The following is a 27,756-nucleotide window of genomic DNA, read 5'->3' as shown; positions in this document are numbered from 1 at the left end:
TGAAGGAGAAAGAAGAGGAGAAGTGGAAGAAGAGGAGGAGAAATAGGTGGATGAGGAGGAAGGAGGAGAAAGAAGAAGAAGGAGGTGGAGGTGAAGGAGGAGGAGGTGGAGGAGGAGGAGGAGGAGAAGAAGAAGAAAAGAACAAGGAGAAGAGTTAATTTCAGACTAAATGAAAAACTGCCTGAATCCCATCGCACATAAATGTTCAGCTGTAAAGAACAAAATGTTATAATAAATAATCCAGAATATTAAAGTAAACAGTAAACACATTCCTCCTCAGTATTTTGGCCACTGATATTAATATTTTAACACTTTGGTTTTTCATCTGAGATGTGTTAATACTGTGAGGTTTCCATGGCAACAGCAGCACAAACACATCAAAGACAAAGAATCTGCACAGAAGAAGAAGAAGAAGAAGAAGAAGAAGAAGAAATAGAAGAAGAAGAAGAAGAAGAAGAAGAAGAAGAAAAGAAGAAGAAGAAGAAGAAGAAGAAATAGAAGAAAAGAAGAAATAGAAGAAGAAGAAGAAGACCAGTGTCCAGTGTGTCACCTGGTCCAGGAGGTGGAGCTTAGAGACGTAGGCGGTCTCTGTGTGCAAGCAGCTCATTGGCGATGTTGAAAACCCTCTGTTGGACGGACAACTGCAAACACAGACAGACAGACAGACGGGTTACAGACCTGCGCTGAGTTTACAGATTATAAACCTGTCTCCTTATCTTCAGCCCTTTAACTTCCTCCACTCCTTTTGAATGTGTAAATGAAGTCATGTATATATGTATGTAGAGTTTTTTTTGTTTTTTTTTTTCCATGACTTCTTACTACCTGTTTTATTTCTAAGGACTAAGTAAGATTACTTTGTCTCGTTGCATATTTGGGAAAAAAAAGAATCTGACTGAAGTCATTCTGACTAGAAACAACAATTTACCAGGTAACAGGAAGTATAAGGGAAGGACTAAAAACTGACAGAATAATGATGGTTCTTTTTTATCTGTGGGTGCTTCTATGAAACTGGGTTCATTTTAGTATCTGGCACTTTTCCAGCTTTTTGTAGACCCAATAATAAAAGGTAAATGTAGACATATTTCCCCCCAGGATGGACCTAATAATGACCTCAGATAAATACAAAAAAAAAAACCATACTCTTGCTCTGAGCCATCCCATAATTAATGAATTTTTTATCAAATACTGGGGCCAAAATATGGACATTAAAGCTCCCTAGGTGCATTTGATGTGAAAACGTGTGTAAATGCTCTTCTATAGGCTCTAAATAAAGAAACTGTTAAATGTGTGGATCCTAGTGGTTTTTCTAATCCACACATGTGGGTTTTTCATCAATCTCAGTCTCATTCCAGGTTTGGTGTGGAACTCATCGTGTCCACTGGTGTTACATGCAGACCCTGCCCAGTTAAGCACATATAAATCACAAAGGATTTTGCAACAGCGGTCATTTTTGTGAAACACTCGGCCTTGTATAATTAGTTCAATTCCTAAACTGTACCTGTAAGAGAATGAAGAGATAGTCAAAAAAATGGTAGTGCGTAATTTTGTTGTTTTTTTGACCGTGTTACACACAGATTTTTGTATTAAAAATAATACGAAAATAATATAAAAATGCATTTTATCTGAAAAACAGTTTCTCTTTTATCTCAGTAAGTATTTATTTTTAAAATAGACCCAAAGTGCTTCCAAACTTGCTTCATAACATTCGTCTACATCTGGTTTGAATTTTTAGCCCTTCTGTTCTGTTTTTAGGACCAGTTTCATAGAAGCTCCCCTGTATCAAAATCCATGGACGTTGCAGTCAGTGTCTGTTAAACAGGTACTAAGTTAAGACTTGATGTGTTTTTTTGTTCATTGTTTCATTTCAGCTGTTATATTTGACCAAACTCACACATTATGCAGTGAATAATAATAATAATTTCTGAATATTACAACTTGTTTTGCATCTTACAGTTTTATTTTGGCCCTTTCCAGTTATTATCCAGGTTCTTTACCCAGACCTTTTTGGAACCTCTAATCTATTATGTATCGTGTGAAGGGTTTGCTCTTGTATTCTATTTTTATTGTGTGTCATGCTGCTGTTACACTGGAATTTCCCAGTCTGGGATAAATAAAGTACATCTATCTATCTACAAATATAGAATTACATAACTGTTTGTTTTGGTCTTTTTGGGAGTATTCAGTCTTCTTCAGTTTCAGACACCACGCTGCATTGTTGATGTTTTTCAATCATTATCATGGTATGAAGGGGACAGTATGTTTTGTCTGATTTCTGCTCCTAATGGAAGTTAAATAAAGTGATGAGTGAAGATGTGTTTACATGACCTGAAGCATTCAATCAGAATATTCAACTGCAGACATTACATTTGTGTTGGAGTTGATTAGTGCTGATCCACTAATCCTATCAATACATGAAAATAATTGGTGTATCTTATCTTATCTTATCTTATCTTATCTTATCTTATCTTATCTTATCTTATCTTATCTTATCTTATCTTATCGTATCTTATCTTAGCTTAGTTTAACCCAGAAAGACCCAAACAACCACTGTTGACCAAAATCATCTACCTACTAAAATGTTTAATAACTTCTGATCCACAAATCTTATCAGTACATGTAAATAATTGGTGTAAAATACAGTTCTTCATCTTTTCATGGTCATCAGATATGACCCATTTGGATGTTCAAAGGCTCTGTAGTTACCGTGGAAACACCATCATCTTCTACAACATTGATTCACCAGTAAAACCCATGGAGTTGGATCAATGACAGTGGATGGAGATACTTGTTTTTATGTTTAGTTAATGATATCTTTGCTGAAAAAGTCACTTTTTCTTCAGATTTGTTTGTTTCTGATATAATAACCCTCAACTTTACTTTGAGCTTTTATCAAAATCTACATGATCAGTGAATTTAATATAGGAAAATACTAAATTTTTACTGAAAAAACAAAAAAATACAGAAGATAATATGATAATAATTGGTAATAAATCACTTAACCCTCCGGTACCCAGGTGTGCCTTTTAGGCACACTTTGCACTTTGTTTTAAAAAACTTCATAACATTTTTCACAATTCAAATAAGGTTAGAATTCAAAAGCTGTTCATTTTTGCATGATCTTTAAAATTCTGGCCACCAACTAAAATGTGCACATTATAAACAAAAGAAAATTACCAGACTAGCGTCTGTCTGCCAAGTGTGCCTAAAACGCACTGTTTCTTCCATTTGATCTGTATGATTAAGGCTGACCTGGATTTACAAAAATAAAGTCAAATTAGAGCAGAAAAATAAATCAATATATAATATTTAATAGTTTGATTTATAGGTGTGCATTTTACGCACACTTGGTGACAGATGTTAGTATTTTTGAACATTTGACCTAGCACCAAAAACAATAATGCAAATTAACCAGTGTTGGAATTATTCATTGACATATGCCAAGCTGAAAAAATCAAATAATATGTGATCCACTTTTTCTGTAGTATATTGAAAAAATTTTTTTTGTGTTTTTTGCATCTAAAAAATGGTTTGTTTACATTACAAACACGGCATTTAAAGGGTTAAAAAATATGACAATTATTGAGTATTTGGTGTTTTTATTTATGGCTCAAGTTGATGAACTAGAAAAAAAGTGTAAATGAATTAAAAACAAACTATGAAATTTTTTTGGACATTATTCCACAAGTGTGCCAAAAAGGCACACTTGGTGCTTAGTAAGGGCCTTGCTGGACGGGATACCGGAGGGTTAAGAAAAGGTTAAATCTAGAGAAAAGTTAATTTGGCAACTTCCACAAAAGTAGCCCTGCAACTAGGAGCAGTGGCAGTTAAGTGCCTTGCTCAAGGGCACATCTGCCAATAAGTTTTCTGCTGGTGCAGGGAATCAAACCGGTAACCCTTTGGTCATAAGCCAACTCTCCAACCCTCTAGGCCCCGTTGAAGATGTGTTTATGAACCAAAGTTAAACTGATCGTTAATATCTGATCGGTTTCATCGTCTCACCTCAGTCGAGTCCTGTCTGTCCGTCTTCGCTGGCGGCAGCACCAGCGTTAGCTCCGCCTCCTCCTCCAGGTCGCTATCTCCCTCCTCAGAGAACTCCCTCCTCCTCCTCGCTCCCCCCTGTGCCTCCCCCTCCCCTTCCTCTCCTCCATCACCAGCATATGAGGATGAGCTAGAGAGGCGGGGCAGGAGGGCGGGGCTGCACGGGTAAGCCACACCCCCATCGTCTACGCCGGCGAAGCAGAGCTCCTCACTGTGCGACGGCGAGCTGATACTGTCGATGCCACTGTCTCGATTGGCCAGCTTTCCATCTGTCTGTGACGAGGGGAGGGACAGACGCTCCGAGGGGATTTCTGATTGGCTGTCGAGCAGTGGCGGTTGCGGCTGCTGCTCTCTCATCTCCACGGCAACCGCATCATCCTCCAGGTGTTTCTCTGAGGCGCTGTAGCCTGATTCCATGGACAGACGCTTCTGATGGACGTCGTCCCGACACGCTGCTGCCACCTCTTCATCATCATCGTCATCATCATCATCGTCGTCGTCATCGTCATCATCTTCATCTTCATCATGGAGGATCTCCTCCTGTCCTTCACCCTCCGCCTCCACAGTGACTTCAGCAGGGTCGTGACCTTTGAGCTCAGGGGGCGGCTCCTCCTCAGTGAGGGGAGGGGCAGGCGATGATGATGACGGAGGTGATGAAGGCTGGGAGGAGGTGAGGGAGGGGTCAGGGAGGCGGGGACACAGAGCGCCGCCGGTGATGTCAGGAACCATGATGATCTGCTCCCTGAACACAGACACATATGGTACAGTGTCAGTGTAATCAGATTACTCCATAAGGGCAACACAGGGCAGTATTTTATTTACTTACTTTATTAACATTTATTTAACTAGGAAAAAACTCGTTGAGATTAAAAACCTCTTTTACATGAGTGTCCTGAGTGTGGATGCCGAGGAATAAATAACTGTGTCATCTGCATAAAAATGAAAATTAACATTGGAAACATTTTGAGTGATATTGTTAATATACAAAATAAAAAGGAGAGGTCCAAGGACTGAGCCCTGTGGTACACCCTTTGTAACTGTAAGTCACAGGTCTGTCCCTTAACTTGTCCACAATATAGGACCAGAAGTACACAACTAAACAAAACTGAAACTGAACATGCTTTGAACGTCCAATTCCTGCCTTCTAGGTCTCTCTTATACAGTGGATCTTACAGAACATTTTCACAACTTCAAACCTGTATCCACTGGACCCCCTCCTCTGCTCTATGGGGCCCCATGAATTTGTCATGCCCTCCCCCCTTATTGGCACCCCAGATTATTTCCAATCACTTAAGAAATGGTAAATATATAGAGAAAAATAATTTGGGAATTACCACAAAAGTACCGCTGGGTCTTTGTGGATTAAATATGATTTTTGGTCACACTATTTGTCATTTCCTGATTAAAAAGCTACAGACACTGATCATCAGCCTTCAGCTCTGGAACTCCCTCCCACCATCCAACCACATTCAAATCCAGACTCAAAACTCACCTCTTCAGAGCAGAAGTTTTACTCTCCATTTTACAACTTCATTACCTCCACCAGGAGGTATTGTGATCACTTCGCTTTGTGTGTTTGTTTGTTTGCGTGTTTGTTTGTTTGTTTGTTAGCAACTTTACGGGAAAACTATTCCAACCATCTTTACCAAATTGTACCCACAGATAGGCCTAGGCCAGCACATTCCCAGCCTTTATTGGCTCGTGACCCCATTTTAACATCACAAATTTCTGCCAACCCCAACTTTTTTTTTTTTTTTTGCTAAAACTAAAATAGTTTGCTATACTATGTCACAAAAAGATGTTAATTTTAGATGACATTTAGGCTACATAATGCATATTATTATGGACAAAGGCAGAAAAGTGAGAATTTTATTTTCCTTGGTCAGGATATGTACAGTTAGTCCAGCTTGGATTGACAAGGCTGCAAATTAACACTGTAAAAACAATAACCCAAACTATGAATTATGAAAGAGCTGCAGCATCTGAAACTGACCACAATGAACATTTGACAGATAAACAGAACCACAGGGTTTCAGTTTCAGCTTCAGTGTTTGTCATGCCTGTTATGTATTGTGATTGTTTCTCTCAACCCACCATCTATTTTTTATTAGTAAGTTTTTATTTTTATCAATTACCAGAAATTTCAGGCGACCCCATTTGAATTCCAGGCACATGGGGTCATGGGGTCCCAACCCCAAGGTTGAAAAACACTGGCCTAGGCCCTGGCACGAACCCATTAAATTTTGGGCCTAGTAGGCCAAAGTTCAAGGTCACAGCAAGGTCACAAAATCTACAATTTTCCTATCTCTCATCAAGTAATTTTCGAAAATTCATTAAAAAATTTTCAAAACGACTCCGATTAGCCTCCAATTTGATCCACCCATAGCTTAGAACAATATCTTGTATCTGGCACAAAATTGTCCACATCCACTGTGGAATGTGGACTCTGTGGACATTTACATTTAACACTGAAAATCCCATTTATGACACATTTTTCATTAGAACTCAACAAATATTGATTGGAATTGAATATAATTTGACAAACACATGACTGGTACCAAGCTTCATCTGTTTCTGCTGTATGGAACAACCTGGAAACTGTTGAATTTAAACAGAAACAGTCGATCCACACATGCACACCGTTCGGGGCGCTTGGCGGAGGTTTGCGTTCTCTGAACACTTGTTTCTAAATGTCGTAATTATTCTTTTATCTATTTGTTTACTTCTTTGTATTTTATGCATTGTCTGTTTTATCTTGTCGTACAGTGTCCCTGGGTGTTTTGAAAGGCACTTAGAAATAAAATGTATTATTGTAATTATCATGCAGAAGACGGCCGTTCAACCGGAGCCTTCCTCCTTTATCAGCCGCTCAGACCTGATTCCCTTCAACCTGCCGAGCACATTCTGCCTGATGGCTCCACTTCAAAGGCCTGTTCACCAGAGCCTGGTGGACTCCTCCTGCACCGGTTCAGCCAAACCTCAGCTGAACAGCGCCTCTGTCAGCTGAACTCACACATGGATCAGTTTAAGTCCAGCTGACGTTCCAGCTGAATGAGTGTCTGCTGGGGTTTTTGTTAAATACTACGTGTTTCCCTTCATTAGGGTTTGACGACAGTAAAATAAAAGTCAATGGAGCTACTTGTGCAGTTACAAAAGGAATGGGATTACATTTTATCCCATTCCACTGAACGGATCTGAATTTCCAGGAGACAGTTCATGGATGCTTCGTAAAAATGAAAGTCCGATCCAAATCTGGGAACTTTGAACTCACCTCTCAAACTTCTCAATGAGTGACAGGACACAGGTGGGGGAGGCGGTCCCATCTCCACGGGTGGGCGGAGTCCGAACGCCCCGCGGGTCGGCCGGGAGGGGTCTGCACGGCGGAGGAGGGGGGAGGGGCTTGTCTGGAGCTCGGGGGCGTGGCCTGGACGCTCCCGCCTGCTGCTGGAGGTGCGGAGGCTTCGGTGGGACTGCAGTGGGCGGAGTCAGATGATGGTTATTACATGACTGTGCATAAACTGTGCATCACTTTAAGTATAGTGTGGAATTTTGTAGATATTAAGAAGTAATTTTATTCTTTGTTTATCTTTTGTATATTTTATGGTAGTCTTTATTCTACCCTATTGACCTTATATATATTTTATTTTATATTTTATCCGTTATCTTTCTCATGCTACAAAAACAGAGACCTGGGTAAGTATATTTCGCTTTATCATGTACCAATGACACTAAAGCTGCACTGTAAAAAAAAAAAAAAAAGAAAAAACTGTAAAAAAACGGTAATATTCCGGCAGCAGGGGTGCCAAAAAAATACTGTTAAATAATGGAAAATAACACTGCCATAAAAATACGGTAATTTTCCATAATTAAAATACAGTTTTTTGCCCTAACTTTACACAAGATTTTGCATATTTTTTTGACTTTTTAATGTTTAATAAAGAATATTTACATGTATTAAAACAATCAAATCACCTATAAATATATATATATATATATAAATAATTTTCAATGAGACTCAGTTGTACAATCCACTGATAAAAACTGTATTTGGACAGTTTATCAGTGCTTATACATGTTCTACATTCACAAAAATACATTTATTCAACATTTTTGTTGTGAAACCTCCTGTAATTACACAAGATATTTGTCAATTAACAAATAAGTCTTGCTAAACTTAGAGAACAAATACTTCTTTAACGGTTAATTGTCAGTAATTTTATCTTGTTTAATTTAATTTAATTTTTTTTTACTTTTAAATGAACAGTTTAATCTCATAAATAGAAAAGAAATATTTGTGAAATTACGATACATTTGCAAATGTATTTTAACTGTATTTTTCTGTGAAAAAAGAAAAAATTTCTTTTAAAAAAATGGAAATTTTATGGTTATTCACAGTTACAGTTTTTTCATGTTATTTTACATTTGTCTATTTTTGTCATTTCATTGATATTTTCCTGTATCTTAAAAATAAAGGAAAAATCTGTAAAATAAACAGTGATAATTCTGTTAAATTACAGATTTTTTTTACAGTGTGAGTCTGATAAACATGTTTGTTGGTTTTACCCTGCGGTTTGGGTCCGGGCAGCGGCGGTCGGCTCTTGCTCGGTGGTGTTACCGTGGTCACCGGCAGCTCCGGCGGGCCTGTGTCGTTGACCTGCAGCACTCCTTCAGTTGGGCTGCGGTTCTCTGTTAGCTCCGCCCCTCCTTCTAGAGAGGCGGGGCCTGAGCAGGAGGAGCTGGGCCCGGGGTCAGAGGTCGACTGCAGGGCGGCGTCGCCTTCCAGCGCCCCCTGGTGGCCACAGGGGGAGCACGGCGGCTCCAGGGAAAGGCTCTTCGTCAGCAAGCTGGGACTGGAGGAGGAGGAGGGACCTGAGGAAGGAAGGAGGGAAGCGTAAACGACAGAAGTGTACTGTTTGGAAAAATACAGGAATTTAACTTTAACCTCTGTGACAAACAACCCTGAGTGGACTGTGTTCTATCTATCTATCTATCTATCTATCTATCTATCTATCTATCTATCTATCTATCTATCTATCTATCTATCTATCCCCTCTTTTTCTCTCTCTCATTCCTCCCTCTATCCATCCATCCATCCATCCATCATCCCTCTCTCTCTCTCTATCCCTCCATCCGCCCCCTCTTTCTCTCTCTCTCATCCCTCCCTCCCTCCATCATCCATCCCTCTCTCTCTCCATCCATCCATCCCTCTCGCTTTCTCTCTCTCATCAATCCATCCATCCATCATCCTTCTCTCTTTCTCTCTCTCTCTCCATCTATCCATCCACCCACCCCCCTCTCTCTCCATCCATCCCTCCCTCTCTTTCTCTCTCCATCCATCCATCCATCCACCCCGTCTTTCTCTTTCTCTCTCTCATCCCTCCCTCCCTCCCTCCCTCCCTCCCTCTTATTCTATCTCTCTCTCTCTCTATCCATTCATCCCTCTCTCTTTCTCTATCTATCCATCATCCCCCCTTCCTCCTCCTCTCTCTCTCTCTCTATCTATCCATCCATCCATCCATCCATCCATCCACCCCGTCTTTCTCTTTCTCTCTCTCATCCCTCCCTCCCTCCCTCCCTCTTATTCCATCTCTCTCTCTCTCTATCCATTCATCCCTCTCTCTTTCTCTATCTATCCATCATCCCCCCTTCCTCCTCCTCCTCTCTCTCTCTCTATCTATCCATCCATCCATCCATCCATCCACCCCGTCTTTCTCTTTCTCTCTCTCATCCCTCCCTCCCTCTTATTCCATCTCTCTCTCTCTCTATCCATTCATCCCTCTCTCTTTCTCTATCTATCCATCATCCCCCCTTCCTCCTCCTCTCTCTCTCTCTCTATCCATCCATCCATCCATCCATCCCTCACACCTCCACAGATCATATACAGCAGCAGACAGATTCTTTCACACCCTGTAAAACACCTTTAACTGTATTTAAAGGAGGACGTGTTGGAAATGGGAGGATGTTTTGTAACTCATTCCATGCAGATGGTGCATGAAAAGAAAATGTTCACTGTGGGAACATCAAATATAATTCAGGCAGCCAATCCAGTGCTGTAGTTACTAGTATGATAAGATAAGAGGCTGGAGATGTAAGAGGATAGTTTACCTAAGAGTGCTCATCTGATTTAGAGAGGACCGTCCTCCACATTCACATAAATACACAGGTGAATACTGAATGGAGGCTCTATGCCACATGTGTCTCAGTCTACTCTGTGCATCTTGACCTGGTTTCCTAAAAAAAAAAACATCTACAGCATATTTTTAGAAAATCACTTGAAGGTAAGAGAGTGTCATCCCTTTAAAGCTGCACTGCATGGTGTTTTTAAGGCGCCACTGAGTCCAAATTACATAATTACCTTCAACACATTATAATTCAAGTGGACTGACAGGAATAACGACTTTTACACTGTTTTCTAGACTATTTTCAGGTTGTAGAAAGAAAATCCTACAAGAGGTTTTCAGGGATGTGACTGACAGCTGTAACAACCAATCACTGACCAGATTCAGTCAGATGTGACTCTACTGCTCTGATCTACGGCTTCACATAGAAGATTAGTGACGGTGGAAAACAGTGTTAGGTTCAGCTAAGATTTCTTTTTAGTGTTTAGATTTAGAGGAACTGCAGACGGAAGGTGTGTATTTCCACATTCTGGGGTTTTTCCCTCTGATTTCAACTCCTGTGGCTTTAAGAAGTTACTCCAAAATTTTATATCTTTAACCTTTTCATGCATACTGGTCACTCCAGTGGACAGTCATTCTACAGCTGTTCTCTTGTATGTTCATGGGCTACGTTGTATTAGTTCCATATCAGCCAACAATGTGGATGTTTATGCACCATCCCATACACTACAATTAACGCAATTACTATAACTTTGCTGTTCTTGATAAACCTGCTCTGCAGTAACATGTTTGAGAGTAAATCAATTGCTATTTATTACAATGTAATTAACAATTTTCTTACACAAAAAGGGTTTTTTTTAATATTATTTCCATGAAGTGAGTAATAACTAGTATTAGAGTATGCTAAAATGTGAGAAAACATCAGATTAGCAGCATTAAAAAATATTTTATTTCATAGTTTTCACACAGTATATCACTTTTTGATTTTGTGTTTTAAATATATGTTTCTTTTCTTCAAAAATTAAACGTGTGATGTCCAGCTGAATGGATATTTTCATAACTCCATAAAAATCACATTGCTTTTTCATGCCTAAAGAGGAATACAAATCTTGACTAAGTTCCTCATAATTCATGAATTAAAGGGTTAAAAAATACACATATCACAGTCTAACCCTTTCATGCATGAATGAGAACCTTAATCAAGATTTTTTTTCCCTGAGTGATTTTCATTCCTCTTAGGGCATGACCCCCCTCCCCCCCCCAAAAAAAAAAACCAAACAAACAACAAACAAACAAAAAAAAAACAAAAAAACAATGTGATTGAATTTTTTCTTATGAACCTATTTTTCATGGAGTTACAAAAATGTCCACTCACCTGGACACTATGTGTTTAATTTTAGAAACAAAAAAACATGTATTTACTGATATACTGTGTGAAAACTATGAAATAAAAACATGTTCAATGCTGCTAATCTGATGTTTTCTCACATTTTAACATAATCTAATACCAGTTATTACTCACTTCTTAGAGATAATATGCAAAAAAAAACAAACAACTTTTTGTTTAAAAAAGCAACAAACCCCCCCCCCAAAAAACTGTTAATTACAGTCTAATAACAATTAGCAGGTTTTTTTTTTTTTTTACACTCAAACTAGTACAGATCAGGTTTATCTAGAACAGCAAAGTCACAGTAATTGTATGAATTGCAGTGTATGGGATGATGGATAAGTGTCCACTGTGTTGGCTGATATGGAACTAAAACAACAAAATCCATGAATATACAAGAGAACACCTTTGAACAGCTGTCCACTGTAGTGACCACTATGCATGAAAGGGTTAATAAGCCTCTAAACCCATACATCTCCACTCAGGTGAAGTCTTTACATGACAAAATAAAAATTTACGTTCCAGTCTGGTATGATTATCAACATGTCTATAACTGTGGCAGATACATAAATGAACCTTAGGATGTGATAGTTTTTCATAAACACAAAATGTCTCAACACACCACTATAAACTAAACACTGACTACATTTACAGGCACATTATTTGACTATAATTCCATATTTGACAGATGTAATGTAATCAGAGTCTGTGTGGAGCATTTCCCAATCTAGACATATGAAACATGTCCATATTATTTGAGTTTTATAAGGGTTGTTTAGATGCACATACAGCACAATCAGAAAAATTAATTTACACATTCCTGCAGGTTTACGATCAGCTGGAATACGGACGAAGACCCTCCACAGTAGAAATACATGAATGAATAATGAATGAATATTAGTATGATATGAATATGCTAATGCTAATGTGAAATGCTGCTGCAAAATGCACATTCTATACTTGATATGTACAGCAATTTTGTGTTTTCTGTAGGAATTTAGGGTAGGGGTTTTTTGCGATCAAATTTTTATTTTCATTTTCATATCATTTAACAAATAACATCCAACAGAGGTATTCCAGGGGATACAATATTACTGGAATGGAGTCTCAGAACAAGAATACCAACAGTGGGCACAAGACATAAGAACGTGTCATTGGATACCACAGAACACAGTGATAGGTACGATGATAACAAAAAAAAAAAAAAAAAAAGTAAGGTTAATTACACACTAAAAATAAATAAATAAATACAGGAATTTAGGGTAGGTTGAAGGATGGGGTAAGGGGGTGGAACATTGTAATTTAAACTTCATACTGCTCTTTTTTGAATGTTGGACTTTCTTTTATATAACCCTTTTGTTGTTTGGTTTTAAAGCAAATTCGAAATAAATAAACAAACAAACAGATATCATGAACAGCTTATTTGGAATACTGTCTGTCTATGAAAAACCTGGCATATTACTGTGCATGTAAACATAGTCACTGAGTTGTAAAAGAGACACCAGACTACAAACCATATTCTCCAGAAGTAAAAGGACATGTGCGTTTGCTGCAGGACAAATCCTTTTAACCTTATTTTCCTCACAATTATCTCTGTAATTAAATGATGGGACGATTTAGCTCAAGTGTGAAACAGCTCATGTACCAGACACAAATGTCAGAATAAAATTACAAGAAACAAGAATTTCTTCTTCCGTCCTTGTTTATAAACATTTTATGGCTAAAATGAAAGGCAAAAATTATTGTTTTCTGTAAACCTGTGACTCACTGCAATGTCTGTCAAAATAATTGCAATAATTAGAGCAGCACAGTGGAACGAATCACTCTCACAATGTCAGCTCGCACAATTTTATTATTGCAAAAAGGATGCAATTTAACCCTTTCATGCATAGTGGTCACTACAGTAGACAGCTATTTAAAGGTGTTCTCTCATATACTCATGTATTTTGTTATTTTAGTTCCATATCAGCCGACACAGTGGACGTTTATGCATCGTCCCATACACTGTAATTCATACCATTACTGTGATTTTGCTGTTCTAGATAAACCTGATCTGCACTAACATGTTTGAGTGTAAATCAACTGCTTGTTATTGTTATTACACTGTAATTAACATTTTTTTTAAACAAAACTTTTTTTTTTTTGCATATTATCTCCATGAAGTGAGTAATAAATAGTATTAGAGTATGTTAAAATATAAGAAAACATCAGATTAGCAGAATTGAAAAATGTTTTTATTTCATAGTTTTCACACAGTTTATCAGTAACTACATGTTTCTTTGCTTCAAAAATTAAACTCATGGTGTCCGGCTGAGTGGACATTTTTGTAACTCCATAAAAAATAGGTTCATAAGAAAATTGTCAATGGCATTGTTTTATTCATGCTTAAAGAGGAATAAAAAAAAAATCTTGATTATGGTTCTCATAATTCATGCATGAAAAGGTCAATAGTCCAGTGATTTTTGTGGTGATATTTGATCATTTGTGCATCATTTCTGTCTTGTTTGAAGTATTTGTATATGGCAAAGTAAATATAATTTAAGGGGAACTGAAATCTACAAGAAAATTAAGTGTAGAACAAACATAAAAAGCCAGTGTATCTCTGTTAGAGGGGTACATCTGTGGAATAATCTGGAGCAAAACTTAAAAATGTCTTCTTCAATCTGTGCATTTAAAAGGATGTATAAATCCACTGTAATAACAAAATATAAACCATCAGAAGTACGCATAAAATAAGATAGTATGGTTAATTGGTTATCATGATAGGAAGATACTATCATATTTATTGATCATTGTATTTGGAGTAAATATTCGAGGTGGATATATACATATATATATATATATATATATATATATATATATATATATACATATATATATATATATATATATATATTATAGTTTATATTGAAAACGGTGGATTATTGTAAATCTGATTGTATATGAGGTGACTAAAAAAAAGTGTATATGAATGGTTTTTATGGATGTTTTGTGTTATTGTAAAAAATATACAGAGGAAAATGTGTGTGAACAAAGCAAAGGAGGCGGATCTAGTTTGATTATTAGATTGTAAAAAGGGGGTGGGAGTCAATAAGTTATACTTCTTCCCACTCCTTTTCGAGCGCAAAAAAATTGTATTTATTTATTTGTTTTGACCACGTTGTATGATTCTTTGTTATTTGATGATTCTATGTGCTTGAAATAAACTACTACTACTACTACTACTACTTTAATTCTAGTTTGAGTGTGTATATTTGGGCTAAAAGTATGATCTGATGGATAAACTGTGGTTTATCTTTGACACTAACGCAGTGTTTTTAAACCTTGGGGTCGGGACCCCACGTAGGGTCGCCTGGAATTCAAATGGGGTTGCCTGAAATTTCTAGTAATTGATAAAAATTTTTAAAAATCTATACTGAGTTAACAGAGACAATCCCAATCCATAACAGACATGACAAACTGTGAGTGTGAAACTGCAGCACTGTGGTTCTGTTTATCTGTCAAATGTTCATTGTGGTCAGTTTCAGATGCTGCAGCTCTTTCATAGTTCATAGTTTCAGTTCTTGTTTGTTCAGTATTAATTGTCAGCCTTGTAAATCCAAGCTGGACTGACTGTACATATCCTGACCAAGGAAAATCAAATTCTCCCTTTGTGCAGTAATCTACACCTGGAGTTACTGCCTCCGTCCAGAATAATATACATTATATAGACTACATGTCAGCTAAAATTAGTGCTTATGTGCAACATAGTCTAGCAAACTATTACATGATCAAAAACAAATTAATTTTAGCAAAATAACCAAAAAAGTCTCATGTTGAATGTCTGGGGTCGCCAGAAATTTGTGATTTTAAAATGAGGTCATGAGTGAAAACAGTTTAGAAACCACTGTTTTACACAGTTTCTGTGATGGAGCGAATCACATTCTACAAACTCCAAAATGATAGATTTGATAAAATATGGGAGAAATGGAGTACATATATCTTATTAAAATGACCGGATTTTGTGTAAATCTTTTTAAAAAAAAATGTATTTATATATTCTCTTTTCTTTAGGAAACTGTATTTCCCTGCATATTGCTACTGTCATCTATTTTATCAAGTACACCCCTCTTTAAATGTTGTTGTTATTTTACTTTTACTATTACATGATCAAAAACAAATTAATTTTAGCAACAAAAAAAAAAAAAGTCTTGTTCTGAATGTGTGGGGTCACCAGAAATTTGCAAGGTTCTAATAGTTTTGGATTTTTCATTATAGTTTAGTTTTATTTAGTCTTGACTTTTTTTTTCTCTAATTCATTTAGTTTTAATTATTTTTTAGAGCAGGTTTGCTAGTGTTTATTCGTTTTTGTTTTGGTCTAAATGCTTTGTTTTAGTCTTAGTTTTTTTATGTCTTTTATCTTTTTCGCCGTTACATTCAAATAAATCCCAGACAGGACTCTGCTGCTTTTTCCCAACTTTAGTCTGCATGTTTCCAGGTAGAGTGGGGACGAAAAGACGACTGGAAACAACAAGTAACAAGAAGTGACGGACTGTGAAGTGTCGTATGGTGCCAGCAGCTAAAATTGCTCGAAATAAATGGATTTCAAATCAATCCGACATTGACAAAGACGAAAACAAAGGGAATTTTATCCATAATTTTTATACGTTTTAGTTAGTTTTGTAAGCACACAATACAGTTTCAGTTAGTTCTCGTTTTTTCTTTTAATTATAGTTTTATTTATTTCAGTGAACGAAAATGTTTTTACAATTCTAGTTTTCGTCATTTTGTTGGTTTTCGTTAACGATAATAACCTTGGAAATCTGTGATGTTAAAATGAGGTCACGAGCCAAAAAAAGGTTGAAAACCACTGCGCTAAAGCATATACTGACATCTCTGTCCACAATAATCACATACTGAGGTTTTTTTTTTGCATATTTTTTGTCCCAGTTAGATTCCTGCACAAAGTCATTCATCTGAACTGAGACAGATGGACGAGTGGGAACACGGAAAGGGACGGCAGAATGAAATCAGCTGATTGTAGAAACAGACACCGCGCTCTAATAGCTTCCATATGACGTCTCCGGCTCGTCCGAGTGACAGCTGGACTGAAACCTAATCCAAAGAACACCTACGGCTGCAGATGATTGGCTCAAATATGGAGCACACCTGTAGGTCAAAGGTTAAAGGGGACTTTGGAGTCGGATGGAAAATGGAAATTACACCCAAACAGACTCGGAAAAGTATCATGGGACTGGAGTGAACAGATACAAACCAAATGAATGTGGGTGAGGAGTATGTTTGTGTCGGACAGGTTGAATATTTATTTAATTTTAGGATGCATCAAAAAACATCTACATATTATAGGAGTTTTTTGGAGTGAAAAGCTGAGAAAATTTACAAGATTAGAGATTGAACTTCAGTTTTGTTCATTTTTTTTTTTTTTAATTTATTGACGTGTAAGTCAGGATGAGCCCTAAATCAACAAAACTGAGAAAAATATAAACTAAGGGGTTTATATATAATATTTCTTCTTTCAAATGTTAAAAAAAAAAGACCTAAAAGTATCATCAGTGTTTAGAAAAAACAGCTGTGAAGTTCTGCCAAACATGATGATATATTGGATTATAGATACAGTTATGGAAAAAATTAGTGTTGTTTTTGTTTGTTTGTTTGTTTGTTTTGGTGATGCCTGTCATCATTATGAGTATTTTTATTTATTTATTTATTTTTATACTTTATTTTTAGCAGGTTTTACATTTTTTAACAAACAGATAATAAAACATAAAGTAAAGACATACAAAACAAGAGACGTCAACAAGCACAGACTGGGTAGTATCAAAAATTTAAGTACAACGATAAATATGCGGGTCAATGAGTCATAATGTTATCCCATCATAATAAGAAGGTTGAAATAGTTTGGGTATTGTCCTGTTTCAGTCCGAGTCAGATGATTCAGATGTATTCTCATATTGCATCCAATCATGTCACGTAAACCTGCTGACATAGTTACATGCATCATTTTTCATAAACATTTGGGTACATTTTCCTGAAACGCATATTTACTCATGTTGATAATAAAACACAGATGTTGGCATATATGTGTATTTCTCATGAGAAAAATAAGCTGCTGTCCTATTGGGGCGTCACATCTTCTGGGATAGATGTCCATTTTAGCCAATAATTAGTAAATTTGTCCAAATTGTGGTTAAAGGAGAAAGTTAGTTTTTCCACATTATATATTTCTTTAATAATTCCAATCCATTCCTTCTTTGTTGGGGTTTCTTCGCTCAGCCATTTTCTTGTTATGGCTTTTTTACAGGCTGCCAGCATTATATTAATCAGGTATTTATCTCTAGAATTGACTGTGATTTTTAAATTTTTTATTTATCCCCCTAAGACCCAGCTTTGGGTTTTCTGTCTACATTTGTGGACAAGAGTTTCACAACTTTATACAAAAAAAAAAAAGAAAGAAAGAAAAGAAAACTGTCCACCACAAAGGACAGTCCATAAAAATGTTAAAAACTGCATCTGAAAAAACTGTTGCATCATGATGTTTCCAGTATAGGCACTTATTTAATGAAAAACAAAAAAAGCTGGTACTTTGCTGACATTTCCTGGGTCTGAGGAGGATAAAACAAATGAGTGATGCATCAGTGTTGGCTGTTTTATGTCTTGTTCCTGTCACCTGTGTAGGGACTGCAGATGAAAAGGAGTTATTTTTGATAATTCTGGCATATTTACATGGGTGTATTTTTTATACAACAATGTTCATAAATGTGCATGCTCCCTATTAAATAAAACGGTAGATAAAAAAATAATGTAAACTATCAGCTAACGCAGCATGTCAAGATTATAAGTGTTACTTTGACGACTGTTAAAATAAGCGTCTATGAGTTTTAGTTTGCAGGAGAAATCTTTTTTTTCTTTTTTTTTATTATTAGTGATAGTTAACAAGACAATGTGGACAGAAAAACAACAACAACACATAAACAAAGGGAAACTCAAACAAATAAACAAACAAACCAAAAACAACAACAATGAGAGTATTGACAAACAACAACAACAACAACAACAGCATCATATTACAAAGAAAAAGATCATAAATGTAAATAGCAACTAAACCATATAGCTTGGTTAGGGGTGATAGGGAAAAGGGGAAGAGGGGGGTGTGAATGAAAGTGAGAAAGAGAGAGGGGGGAGTGAGGGGGAAAGTAATAATTGTTGTAATAATAGAAAAATATTTAATAATACCAGTAGCCTAATTTGCTAGTATTATTGTGGCAGAGGTAGCGGCGGAGGCAGTCACAATACAACGAGTTAAATAATGTAATATTTGTAATAATGTATTTGTATCAGTTACTATCTGTTTTGAGTTTATATGAATCAGTTTAAATTCATATGACTATGGGGGGGGGGGCAAGCATGCAGAGCCCGAAGAGGGGAGGACACCATTAACCCCCACACAAACCCCAGCAGGAGATTCTTAATTCCATAGTAAAGATGTGTGGAAACAATGACTTTATCCTTTACTCATTAAACCCCTAAACGACCTCAGGTTTTCGCTGAGTCACCGTTTTCTTCTTTGTCTTGATGGATTATTCATGGAAACAGGAATCTGTCAGATCGCCAACACCTCAACCACATCTGATGTTCAGACACTTATTGATTACTCTGTGAATGATTGAGCTCCTGGTTATTGATCCAGAAGGATGTCTGCAAGTAGAAGTACTCCATTACTTTACCTCACCTCAGTAGTATTTTCAGATACTTGAGTCTGCACTTTCTCTTCCTTATATTTTCAGGAATTAATGATGATTGGAAGTATCTATGATGTTTTACCATTATATCACCGATCAAAAACAGTTAAAAACAGCTCATTTGGTTTCCTCAGATCTGCTTCTTCATAGATCTACTTGGAAGTTTCTCATCCTGCAGCTGAAAATAAAAATAAAAAGCCATTTCACTTGGAATGTTGAATTTCGTTAGTTCATTTGACAACATAAAAATTAACCAAAAAAAAAAAAAAAAAAATCAAAGAGAGGGAGGAAATGAATAAATGACATGAACAAAAATTAGAAAAAATATCAAAATTTTAGCAAAAGAACAAAATAAGTAGCATAATGAAGAAAAGTGAAAAAATAAGCAACATATAAGGAAAATGAATGAAATATCCAATGAAATTAATAAGCGTAAAAAATAAACATGGACAAAACTTGATATGGATAAGCAACAAAATTAATAAAATAAGCATTGAACTAAACAAATATGACCACAATTAGCAACAAAGTGACCAAAAATGTACCAAAATAATCACAGAAATTAAAAAAAAAATCAACAGAATAATTAATGAAATGAACAAAAATAAACAATTAAATAAAAAAAAATTAGCAACAAAACTAGGAAATGAACAAAATAAGTCACAAAACAAACAAAAACTCTGCTTAATGTCTCATCTTATATGTACTTTATTCTGAACTAACCTAGAAACAGGAAATTCTGCATGTTTGTGTGTATTTTCTCAGAATTCAGTTAAAATTTGTGACACATCTGGACGTAAACCAGAGCTGGATCTAAATGTGGGACATGTGGGTCTCATTCTGGGACACAGATGAACCGATTAAACCTGGTCAGACCTGGTCTACCGCCTCTGTGCACTGATAATCTGTCTCCACCTCCTCTTCATTTCTGTCGTATCTTCATAAACATATTATTTTCAGATTACTGGTGTGTGGCAGAAGGACGTGGACGCACAGACTGATGGGATGCGGTCACAGTGTCAGGTTTTTTTAGGAAAAGCTTCTGTTCAGGTTGTTCTTTACTGATCGTCCAGGGAACAAACGATCGATAACCGCACCACTCTGTAATTCTGGGACAAAGAACGCCTGTCGAACCCATTAACCTTTGACCTCTGACCTACAGGGTAAAAAGCCACGACCTCTTTTAGCGGCGGAATATCTTTACTGATCCAACAGGAGGGAATCTCAAATGCAGATGGTTTAAAATAATCTAAAATCAACGACAAAACATCAATAACATCCACTGAATAAGACCATAATAACACATGTGTAAGTGGTTTCAGTTCAGTAAATGTCCAGACGTTCATGTAGGCCAGACAAATACCATAGTGTACAATGAGTTTCAGACAGTCTGTTGTAATCTGTATGTATTTATAACCTGTATTTTTATTTATAGGCAGAGTAGAGGAAAAAGCAGAGCCACCGAAATGTAAAAATGACAACGTTTCATTGCATTTTGCAGTGAAAAATTATATGTGTATTGTGTCGTATTAAATGTTTTGTTATGTTTCAGTCATTTCATGGCGTATTCTGATGAAAGAAAAGACATCTTTAACACTAATGATACACCAGAAATAAAACTAATCATATGCATCAAATAACAGCAGTACCAGAGCACAAACAATAATTAATAATAACATTATTAATCCACCTGAAATCACACAGCAATGCACCAGAAATAGCACTATATTACATAATAATACACTAGAAATCACACAATTAATACACCGGAAATCACATCGTATTACACAAGAAATACCACTATTTAGACACCAAAAATCATACTAAAATACACAAGAAATACCAGTATTAATACATAAGAAACAATCCTATTAACATACCAGATATACCTCTATTAGTACACTAAAAATAACAGTATTATTACAAAAGAAAGAGCAGTAATAATACACTATAAATAACATTATTAATGCACAATTTAACATTAGTAGAAGACAAGAAAACTCACTATTAATATAGTAGAAATGAGACTAATAATACAGTTTGTAATGATAAGAATATACAAGAAATTTCATTATATTACACAAGAAAAAAATGCTAATACTACAAAACAAATACCAATAATAATACATTGGATATAACACTATAATATACCAGAAATAACACTATAATACACCAGAAATAACACTAATACACTAGAAATAACACTAATAATACACCAGAAATAACACTAATAATACACCAGAAATAACACTAATAATACACTAGAAATAACACTATAATACACTAGAAATAACACTAATAATATGCTAGAAATAACACTAATAATACACTAGAAATAACACAATAATACACCAGAAATAACACTAATAATACACTAGAAATAACACTATAATACACTAGAAATAACACTAATAATATGCTAGAAATAACACTAATAATACACTAGAAATAACACAATAATACACCAGAAATAACACTAATAATACGCTAGAAATAACACAATAATACATCAGAAATAACACTATAATACATCAGAAATAACACTATAATACACCAGAAATAAGACTAATAATACACTACAAATAACACTATATCAGAAATAACACTATTAAAACACAAGAAATAACACAAATAACACACCACAAAAAACATTAACGATACACCACAAATAACACTATGATACACCAGAAATAACACTATAATATGTCAGAAATAACGCTATAATACAACAGAAATAACACTATTAAAACACCAGAGATAATAGTATTAAAACATAAGAAATAACACTAATAATAAACCAGAAATAACACTATACGATATCGGAAATAATACAATAATACATCAGAAATAACACTATAATACATTAGAAATAATACCATAATACATCAGAAATAACACTATTAAAACACAAGAAATAACACAAATAAAACACTACAAATAACATTAATAATACACCACAAATAACATTATAATACAACAGAAATAACACTATTAAAACACAAGAGATAATAGTATTAAAACGTAAGAAATAACACTAATATTACACCAGAAATAGCACTATTAAAACACCACAAATAACACTAATAATACACCAGAAATAACACAAATAATACCCAGAAATAATGCTACTGATGCACAAAATGTATCACTATAATAAACCAGACTTCACATAATATTACACAAGAAACACTAGCTTTAATGCACTATAAATAACACTATGATTACACTATAAATAACACTACTGATACACAAACTGTAACACTGAATACACAAAACGTCCCACTAAACCCAGTAAAAATAACACTACTGTATCCTATGAGGGGAACATCTTTATCTGTATCTTCAACACCACAGACTCATTATAATAACAGTGGAAGGTGAAATAGTTGGTAAATGTTTATACACTGACTACAAATGTGACTTTTTCTAGGAACCGTTGTTTTAGTTCAGACATGACCGAACACTCGTACATACATGACGGCTGTGTGTGTGTGTGTGTGTGTGTGTTTGTGTGTGTTGTGGGCGGTGCACACATGTGAACATGATGGGAGAGGTCATGGGAAAACATCAACAGGCTAATGTAAAGCAGATGGTGTGTGTTTAGGTTCACACACAGACAGACGGCCTTTAATAAGTTTCACTTTTCCTGTCTGATTCACACTCATCACACTACATTACCCACAATCCCCCTCAGCGTCTGTAGTTCGAGAAGAAAACAGGTATGAGACTTGTAGCGTCGTTTATCAGCGTGTGCGTGTCAGTGGGTAAATATGTAGGTCAGAGGGTCAAAGGTCACACAGATGATCAGTGTATGTTGGTGGTTGGTTAATGAGCTCCAAATGGGACGTCCAATCAGTAAATAATGAGGTCAGAAGGCAGAGCGATGACCTCATGTTTGTGTGTTTATATATGGAATTATCTGGTTAAACCACCGACGAGATATAATGAGCGAACACAGGAAACGCGACATTTCCCACTGGTTTCTGAACTGATATTGTGAAATAAGTTTGTGATTAGCTGGTCCCCATGCTGGTTTTTTTGGAGGTGGAAGAGACCTTATTTGGAAAAAAAGGGGCGGAGTTACAGGAGAATGAAGGGTCAGAGGTGAGCTAATGCTAAACGCTAACACTGTAAACTGCATTAAGTACTGTGTAACAGAATCACTGGAGCCCTGACGTGTGAGTCTTATAGTGCAAACCCCTTTAGCCCTATCAGCCAAAAAAATTATATTAATATTCATCTACTATAAAAATATAATAAATCAGGACAACGGATGTTTTTTTCAACTTTCACTCAAAGTTTAGACCCTAATGTTAATAAAAGTACATCAAAAGTGTATTTTAGTGCAAACTTTAATGTTCAAACGTGATTTTTAATCTTTGTGGGGTGAAATATACGCTATTAAAAATCTCCAACACGAACAATTAATTTATGCATATCATCGTCAACCCAGCCGAAAAAAACAGGTGAGGATAAAAAATTCTAATTTCTTTTAGTTTGTTACAGTTTACTCAGGCAGAGTAATAGATACAATATTTTAGAAACCCCTTTAGCCCTATCAGCCCACCCGCGGGCCAAAAAAAATTATATTAATATTCATCTACTATAAAAATATAATAAATAAGGACAATGGATGTTTTTTTCAACTTTCGCTCAAAGTTTAGACCCTAATGTTAATAAAAGTACATCAAAAGTGTATTTTAGTGCAAACTTTAATGTTCAAACGTGATTTTTAATCTTTGTGGGGTGAAATATACGCTATAAAAAATCTCCAGCATGAACAATTAATTTATGCGTATCATCGTCAATCCAGGCGAAAAAAAAAAACAGGCGAGGATAAAAAATTCTAATTTCTCTTTTAGTTTGTTACAGTTTACTCAGGCAGAGTAATAGATACAATATTTTAGACATTTAGGTCTCTAAATGTCCACAGACACCAAGAACATCCATAAGAACCTTATTATTGTAAGTACTATAAGTAATTCTTCATTTACCTTGGGTTTGTCTTTTTAGGCGTTTTTCTACTGAAAGTATGGTCAGGGTTAAACAGGTTAAACATCATGGTATTATCAACCATATGGCAGTTTTCTTTCTATGTAAAGTACTTAAGGTACAAAAATGGACCATTTCGAAAAGGTACAGAAATATCTCTCAAAAAAGTACACCCCCAGCGACAAGCATTTGAACCCTTTTAAGTACAAGCTGGTACCTTTGTTTTTGAGAGTGTATTTATTATAATATAAGTTGACGGTTAACTGTTTCCTGTGCTAACACCGCCAAGAATGTACAAGGTGGGGAAGCAAAATTTACAATATTTTGAGGCAGAGATTGAAAGACAGTGTATGACCAATTAATTTATTGAAAGCCATGAGAATTTATTTGCCACAAGAAAACTGACACAATAGAAAATGTTTTTATTCTATGTGTCCTCCTTCTTTCTCAATAACTGCCTTCACACGCTTCCTGAAACTTGCGCAAGTGTTCCTCAAATATTGGGGTGACAACTTCTCCCATTCTTCTTTAATAGTATCTTCCAGACTTTCTGGTAATAGTTTTGCTCATAGTCATTCTCTTCTTTCCATTATAAACAGTCTTTATGGACACTCCAACTATTTTTGAAATCTCCTTTGGTGTGACGAGTGCATTCAGCAAATCACACACTCTGACGTTTGCTTTCCTGATTACTCATATGGGTAAAAGTTTCTGAAAAGGTATGGATAATAGTGTTAGGTATGATTATGACATCAATATATGTTTGGTTTCAAAACAATTGACGTAGTGCCTGCTGAGAAAAAACAAGTAAATGTTCATTGTACATTTTGCTTCCCCACCCTGTACTTTATTTCTATTTTTCACACACATTTTGGTTCTATAATGTAAATACTGTCAAATGACTTTATCATAGTCTGGTATAGGTCTGTTTTGCTCATTGTTCTGGCTTGAAGTCAAAGGACAGGAGTGAGTATTTAAAACGTTATTATGTTAAGTTATTTGATGATGAGAATGGGGGTGGGATTAAATACGTTTTTCTTCTTCCCACTCCTTTTCGAATGTAAATGAATGATTTTGGAATTTTTGAACTTGCTCGAAATAAACAAATAAATGAAACGCTTCACATTTGTGGGTTTTCGGCTTCCAAAATGAACAGAACGCGGCATAAATTTCCAGTAAATGAACCTTGGAAATGCCGAGGCTTATCTTTTACACACTGGAAACTGGGATCCCTCTGGAAACATGTGAAGACAAGAAGATTTACTGAAACGTTGAGACTGCTCCTTTAATAAATCCAGGCTGCTGCAATACCACTGTCACCTACACAGCCTAATGCACACACAATCCTGACACACAAATCCACCACACACGCACACACACACACAGATTATACACATTTACATTTAGCTTTTAGAAACCTCTCTGCATCAGCGTATAACAGACACATATTTCTGTCTCTGAGACGCTGAATCTGCTGGAAGTGAACCCCTCCCCCCTCCCCCCCTCCCCCACCACAGACCCACAAAGACACACACTGATGTACGGCGCTGATACATGTTGTGTTGCACACGGGCAACATGTCAGAACCAGCTGCTGCAGCAGAAGGTTTCCACTACAACGCAACAGAACGGACCAGAACAGAAGAACCGAGCCAGCGCTGTGTTGGAGCAGATATTTAAACTGCACCAAACACACACTGCAGAGAATGAATAGAGCTCAGAACAAAGATGCTGTGATCATCAACTATTGTTCATACACACTCACACATCAGCATCGCAACGTGGTTTGGAATCATCTGTATCTACGTTTCAAGAAGGAAACATAAGTCACATTTGCAGAGAAACAGCAGGTGGCAGGTGTCAACAACAGGAGAAGCACAGAAAAAGTACAATGAACACACACTGTAACACACAGAAATGACAATTACAGGTAAAATGAGCCTCGTTTACCCCAGATGTTAATGGTTTATGACGCATAAGAATAAAATGTCTTTGCACAATATGGGGAATTAAATATACAGTGGATTTGGAAAACAGATTTAATGTCACACAGGCTTTCCTCAACATAGAAATTAAACAAAACTGAATTAAATATCACCTACTACACATTCATTTAGTCACTTTAACTATTTTTTCAATATATATATTTTAACATTCTCTTTATTTTTCTATAGCATTTGATGTTTATTGTCTTGAGCTGCTATACATTTGAACTTCCCCCGTGAGGGATCAATAAAGTATATCCTATCTTATCTTATCTCATCTTATCTTATCTCATCTTAACCCATAAAGACCCAAACAACCACTGTTGACTAAAATCATCTATCTGCTAAAATGTTTAATAACTTCTGATCCACTAATCCTGTCAATACATGTAAATAATTGGTGTGAAGACTCTACAGTGTAATGATCCACACTGACGGTCTTATTGGATAAAACAGACTCTACATAAGCGGTTTTTTGAGTTTTCACATCTGAAAGTCCAAACCCGATTCAAGTTTTGGTCAGAGGTAGTGTTGTTTCAAGCTGTAATTTTGGCAGCGACTAATATGTCCTATTTGACATCGATTGGGTTATAAAGATATGCTAATTTGATGTCAACGTGCTGCAAATTCGCCTCATTTTTAAGCACGTCCCTCTTCAGTTAGTTTTCTTCTTTTGTTTCTTAACTTCTTGTGATGGGTCTGAAACTTAAAACCACCCAAAAAGTATCTTCAAATCATCTGGGCCAAGAAGAACCTCCAAGCTCCGAGTCCTAGTATCTTCAGACCACCTGGGCCAAGAAGAACTCCAAACTCCTACTCCTAGTATCTTCAGACCACCTGGGCCAAGAAGAACCTCCAAACTCCTAGTCCTAGTTTCTTCAGACCACCTGGGCCAAGAAAAACCTCTAAACTCCTAGTCCTGGTATCTTCAGACCACCTGGGCCAAGAATAACCTCCAAGCTCCTAGTCCTGGTATCTTCAGACCACCTGGGCCAAGAAGAACCTCCAAACTCCTAGTCCTAGTTTCTTCAGACCACCTGGGCCAAGAAGAACCTCTAAACTCCTAGTCCTAGTATCTTCAGACCACCTAGGCCAAGAAGAACCTCCAAAATCCTAGTCCTAGTTTCTTCAGACCACCTGGGCCAAGAATAACCTCCAAGCTCCTAGTCCTGGTATCTTCAGACCACCTGGGCCAAGAATAACCTCCAAGCTCCTAGTCCTGGTATCTTCAGACCACTTGGGCCAAGAAGAACCTCCAAACTCCTAGTCCTTGGTCTGCACTGTGGTCTAGGGGAGGTTTCGCCCCTTTAGCTGGTCTTACTGGTCCTGATAATCCTGCCCAAGTCCCTGATATAAGTGGTTTTTGATGCTGGACCACTGATCACTGGCACCGATCCAGAACCAGCCTACCCAAGCCAAGAACTTGCTCTTTGGGCGTCAGAAAGTAAAGACAGGGTTTAGGAATCTGTACCGTCTCATTAGGAATACTTAAATAAT

At 36.3% G+C, this 27,756-nt stretch overlaps 1 protein-coding gene across 1 annotated transcript in view; it reads right to left on the bottom strand.

The window, feature by feature from the left end:
* The window catches only part of LOC115423040 (FYVE, RhoGEF and PH domain-containing protein 1-like), a 62,854-nt gene that overhangs the window by 27,963 nt on the left and 7,135 nt on the right, over positions 1–27,756 (bottom strand). Inside the window, 5 exon segments of the mRNA XM_030139740.1 lie at positions 551–592; positions 594–641; positions 4,000–4,780; positions 7,310–7,508; positions 8,602–8,907. Of these exon segments, the coding sequence (XP_029995600.1) occupies positions 551–592; positions 594–641; positions 4,000–4,780; positions 7,310–7,508; positions 8,602–8,907 (1,376 nt within the window).

The sequence above is a fragment of the Sphaeramia orbicularis genome, chromosome 7, assembly GCF_902148855.1.
Source record: "Sphaeramia orbicularis chromosome 7, fSphaOr1.1, whole genome shotgun sequence".
NCBI lineage: Eukaryota > Metazoa > Chordata > Actinopteri > Kurtiformes > Apogonidae > Sphaeramia > Sphaeramia orbicularis.
This window is presented reverse-complemented; position numbering and strand designations above follow the sequence as displayed.